We start from the raw sequence: 5,937 nt of genomic DNA, 5'->3' as shown, positions 1-5,937 counted from the left end.
TTTTTAGTCATATATCAAAATGTAACAAATTGATATCTTAAATAATTTTAAAAGCAATGAAAATGTAGCTTTTAAAAGTAACTATGTAGTAGTATACTAAATAATATCATTTTAATAAGTTATTCATGGTAATTTGAAATTATAGGAATAACTTTTTATACTATATGATAATTAATTAGTTTTTAAAATAGACTTGAATGTAATGCAAAAGTATCTTAAATAATAAGACATGTAAATTATATGAGTAACTAAAAAAGTGTATTAAAAATTTTCATTTAAAAGTTATTGTATAATATACTAAATTAATTTTTATTAAAAAGATATATAGTAACTTGTTGTACTATATGACATCTCATTAGTTTTTAAAATAAGCTTGAAAGTTACCAAATTATATCTTAAATAATAAGATACCATAATATAACTAATTGGTATATTAAGATGTCTACAAATAAGTTTTGGTGGTAACCAAAAAATATCTGTAATAATATGATCAAAAAATAAAGTTTTTTTTTATAAAAATGTAACAAATCGGTATCATAAGTAACCAAAATGTAACTTTTTATAACCTAAAAAAACAAAAAAATTCGGGAACCAGGATTTCCACTTTTTTGTTTTCAAATTCCATTATATATTTTTTGAATTGATTTACATATTTAAGGTATTTGTATAAACTTCTCTAAAATTTTAAGCAGTTTAGTGACATTTTGCTTGGGTTTAATAACCTCTCTTGTAACCTCCAAATCCTACATTTATGTCTATAAACAAATTTCAAATTCAAAGGTGTTTGAACTCTATAAATACTAGCCTTTTGGTTCATGTTATAAATTTACTTTCTCATCCTAAAGTACACTAGGCTTAGAGTGATAGACTTGAAAAACCCTAGAAACATTTCCAGAGTGTTTTCCCATAGTATTCTTGAGAGGGAGAAAAGAAAATAAGCCTTTTGGACAAAGTCCTTTGAGACTTGTTCAAGCCTAGTTCTTTCTTCATCTCTTTCTTTGATTAAGTTCTACTTATAACTTTTTGTATTGAGTTTGTTTCTTATACTCTTCTTTTGTGCTATCTTGATTTTACTTGTATTTTTTTTTTTTGGTTAAGGCTGTAATAAATTCCATAGCGACCTCTCCATAAAATGTCACCTATCTACGGTGTCTCCTCCGTCCTCATCCTTGTTAACCATTTTAATTTGTATCCCTACATATTTCTCGTCAAAGGCAATGCATAGAATCTTCGTTGGAGAGGGAAATACCCATGAAGGCCTCTTTACTTAAAAAAATATATATTACAATATGTTAAAGTATTAAATATTGTTAAAAATACAATTAAAAATATTTAAAAAGTTATTAATGTGCTAAAAAAAAACTTAAAAGAAACATACAATATAAAATTAGAGAAATTATAATAAATGACCCAAAATAATGGCATGAAGAAGCTAATGTCTTCATTCTTAAAATTGTAAAGAAATGATCATTTTATATTGTTGATTACCTAAGTTATTATTTTTCACCAAGTCCCAAGTGAATATTAGAGTTTATCTAAGGCTAAAAAAGTTAAAGAGGGTAATGATAAATGTAGAATTTCGCTACACTAATTTGTTGTATTGGGTCATTTGTTAATTTTTTTTAAAACTGTGATATTTATCTAAATAATAATTGTTTTTTAAACTATTTTACTCGTTGCCCCAATAAAATTATTGTAGAAATTAGATCCAGTAGCCATTTTTAGATAAGTAATTTTTTTTTATCTATAATTTTTAAGTTTTAGTGTAATACCTACTATTTCAATCAATATACCTATTATACCCCTATAATTAGTGGATACTGTTTTTAGAAGAGTACCATGTGGTTAAGAGTATTTTTGGAATTATCTATGATAAAAATAGGTAGAACTAAACTAAAAATATTTAGGAGGTTATTTTAGTTAAAAACTTATTAGAGAAATTATATGAAATGACCCAGGTTCTCATTTAAGTGTTAACAAATGTCTCTATTTTATAAATAGTAAGCAAATGACCTCTCAACTTTTTAGGATTACATTAATTTCCATTCTTACCCTTTAGTTCAATAAGTTTCAAATTTATAAATATACTCCACGTTATTAATGTCAGTACGTAGATTATGAAATTTATGTACATATACATATATTTAATTGCTAGTGAATAAAAATAAATGAATATAGTAGCAAAAATTAAGACTAAAAATAACGTGTAAATTAAGGTTGCATAGAAAGTAATAAGAATAAGGTTATTTGTGTAATTTTATTATTTTGAAATATGACATTCGGCCATTTTCTTAAATTTTTTAAAATAGAGTCATTTATTTAATTAACCAATAAATTTGGGGCTATTATGCTCCCCGTACTTATCCCAAAATTATTCCCAAATAGTTTTGGGCATGACCCATGAACATATTGGGCTTGGAACAAAATGCAAAGTGAAAAAAGTGTGGAGAGGCCAACCCATTTGTTGGAGGGCTTACGACAAATATTGGTGACGGCCGAGTGGATCGACAACTTATGTGCAGGCGCCTGCGCATGATGATATTCTGTCACTTGCTTCGTCTCAACAGCCAAATGACTCATATTGTGCGTACAAACATCTTCACACCAAGACAACTGCCAACATTATTTATTACACAACTCCCAACCCAACCTAACCCACTTTCACTTTCACTTTCCCTACTTTCCAAAACTAAATTATATAACAATGACTACTTACATATTAAGTTATCGGACAAGCCCGGCCAAATATCATTATAAAAAAAAAAAAAGACCAAATGTACTATTAACTTAAATTCTGGATCACAACGAGTAGTTGAGAAATCTCTTATATTATTTTATTGTCATAGGATAATTCTCGTAGAGCATGTTCACTTCCAGCCTTACTGGTAGGGTTCTTCAGTATTCTTGACCCGTAAATTATTTTTGGCGTGATTTTTTTTTATGATTGTGTATATTATAGTTATTTAGAGCATCTGTAAATTTTTAAAAAATTATGAATAATTTACAGTACCGAAAACTAGGTTCAAACATGTTATTTTCCATGCACATAAAAAAAAATTAGTCACACGTGCAACAACATGTTTGAATTTAGTTTTCGATACGGTAAACTATTCAAAATTTTCTAAAAATTTAACCAATATTCTAAATAACTACACAAAACACCCTATAACAAAATCATCCCGAAAATTATTTACAGATGAAAAACAATAACAGCCCACCTTAGGGATTAAGAATTGTCCTCTGTATGTATGTATATATATATATATATATCAATCTCTTTTTGGTACTGGATATCGGCGCATCATCACGCGTCTTTCCTTATAAAATATATTATCAAGATTTTGTTTTGTTTTTTCTTTATATTGGAACTGTGTGCACAAGTGTAAGTACCATCAAATGAAATCAAAACATACTATATAAGTACTAGTATTTTCCAATTGCATATATACATATATATATATATAGTAATTTTGTGTTACTTATTATTAATCTCCCAAGAATAAAAATGGCAAGTAAAGACTCGAAATGCCTCTCGAAATGTTGCTTTCTCGAATGGACGAGACTCGAGAAGCAATCCCTCTCGGAGCTTCAACAAGTTCTCAGCCCGAGTCCACCCGACGACGACACCGAGTTAACTCGCCTCGTCCACAAGGAGGTCAAACAGTTTGAAAACTACGTTGACCGCCGACGTCAGCTCTCCAAAGCTGACGTGGCGTGCTTCTACGCCCCCACGTGGTGCACCCCATGGGAGAACTCTCTCCTCTGGATCGCTGGCTGCCGACCCTCCTCCTTCATCCGGCTCGTCTACGCGCTCAGCGGGCTCGAGCTGGAAGCCAAGCTCGAAGAGTTCCTCAAAGTCGGCGGCGGCGGCTCAGACGTGAAGCTCGGCGACCTTTCTGCGAAGCAGATGGTCCTTGTGGACGGCTTACAGAGGAGGACGATAAAAGAGGAGGAGAAGCTTACGGCTAAGTTGGCTGGTCTTCAGGAAGACGTAGCTGATCAGCCGATAGCCGCCATAGCGAAAAAGCTGAGCCAGGTCGGCGAGATGTGTGGCGAGCTTGACAAGGCTTTGGAGGAGCACGAGCGAGCCATGGTGACGGCTTTGGAAGAGGCTGACGTGTTAAGACTGAACACGGTCAAGGAGATTCTTGAGATTTTGACACCGGTTCAGGCCATTGATTTTCTGGCCACGAGTAAGAAGCTTCATCTCAGTGTTCACGAGTGGAGTAAGAAGAGGGACCAGTGCTGCCATGGACCATGGTAGATCATGATGCAACCAAATTCTTCTTCTTCTTCTTCTTCTTCTTCTTCTTTAGTTTTCTATCTAAAAGTTTTAGTTTTGGCTTAGATTCTCTTCTTCTTCTTTGGTGTGTTTCTGCAAAAGTTTGAATGAACTAATAAGACTGACAAAATCTATGCAGTTCGTTCGCACATTATGGAGAGCTAGCTGCTAGTAGAGTTTCTTATTGTGTGGTCGACGGCCCACTTGGTAGATCACCATGCTTTGTCTGAATCTTCTCCCTTCCTTGTTCGTCTGTCCATTAATATTTTGACACAGTAGTCCATCATCATCATGTACCTTAAAAATGAATATATATATATATATATATATATATATATATATATATAGGCACAACCACCGTTCAGTTCTTATCGATTAACTATCACTACTAAAAAATTGTCCTATATATGAACAATCTTAGCAAACACTAAACTGGGTAAATTGGGGTAAGAAAAATTAGTGACTCTTTGTTATCTTTCTTTATTTTCATGAATCAACGGCAAAGACTATTATATATATATATATTAATATATTATTTTATAACAAAAATGTGTCTAACTAAATCTCTTTTTCAATTTTTTTTTTTTGTATATGAAATTTTACGCATCTATTGTTATAATATTAAAAATCAATTTCACATAGACTAATAAATTATTATACTTATAAACTAAATAAATAGTTTGTATACCGATTTATTTAATTATTTGTTTTTATTTTTGAGAGATGTGAGTGTATTGGAGATTAATACTAACATATTGTATCACAATACAAATATTTGGGGTTTCTGCCATAAGTTAGACAAACTATAGTGTTAATAATCTATTAATTTCTCACGCGGATCTGTACCCGCACGAGTTACAATTTATATTGCCTGACTTATATGATATAGATTACCATATTAATTAATTCTTCATATAAGATTATAATGTATAATATATCGGTGTATAGTGTCTTGTAATCAAATTCAATAAGAGGAAATTACACTTTATATATAACTCTATTTATATAACTAAACATAACTCCATTTATATATAACTAAACATTATTAATTAATGTGAAATTAATGCTAAAACCAAAAGATAATAAAGAAGCACTTGTCTCTAAAATACGAAGGCAAAATGATACTTATTTGACTCTTCCTTTCCTTTAAGTAGATGATACATATATATAAAACATCACATCTCACCACTTTACTCATGCAAACCATTGTTATATAGCTAAATTTTTTGTTTTTTTATAATGTGATCTCTAATCGCAACTTCATTTTAATTGTTGTTTATATAATTTAGTAATATAAATTTTGTATTTTTAAATTTGATAACGTTAGAGCATCTCTAGTGGGGTATCGAATTAGTGATATATTGTTAAAATATAGTTCATTTTATAAAAAAGTTACTCCAATAGTGTGCCAAAAGAAGTTGTGCCAAATTTGACACATAATATGACATGCTTTATATTTTGTATTAATATAAATACTACACTTTTTTATTTATTTTTATGTCATTTTTATTATTTTAGTATTATTTTTAATAATCATCATTAAATGCAAGTCTTTTTATCTTATTATTTTATTATTATCTCTAACTATCAACAATAAAATATAAAAAAAGTTTATTATTTTTTTTGTATATTTTCAATAAATATCAAATAAGCAC

At 30.0% G+C, this 5,937-nt stretch overlaps 1 protein-coding gene across 1 annotated transcript; it reads left to right on the top strand.

Moving 5' to 3' along the window:
* The first annotated feature begins 3,484 nt into the window (after positions 1-3,484).
* LOC133802662 (protein DELAY OF GERMINATION 1) lies at positions 3,485-4,439 on the top strand. Its single transcript, XM_062241013.1, has one exon. It carries the CDS (start codon positions 3,506-3,508, stop codon positions 4,262-4,264), a length of 759 nt encoding a protein of 252 aa, XP_062096997.1. The 5' UTR covers positions 3,485-3,505; the 3' UTR covers positions 4,265-4,439.
* The last annotated feature ends 1,498 nt before the right edge of the window (positions 4,440-5,937 follow it).

Source organism: Humulus lupulus, chromosome 9, assembly GCF_963169125.1.
Source record: "Humulus lupulus chromosome 9, drHumLupu1.1, whole genome shotgun sequence".
Lineage (NCBI taxonomy): Eukaryota > Viridiplantae > Streptophyta > Magnoliopsida > Rosales > Cannabaceae > Humulus > Humulus lupulus.
This window is presented reverse-complemented; position numbering and strand designations above follow the sequence as displayed.

Excerpts from the sequence above, each read along its gene's own strand:
- LOC133802662 (XM_062241013.1), top strand. The coding sequence starts at position 3,506 with ATGGCAAGTAAAGACTCGAAATGCCTCTCGAAATGTTGCTTTCTCGAA.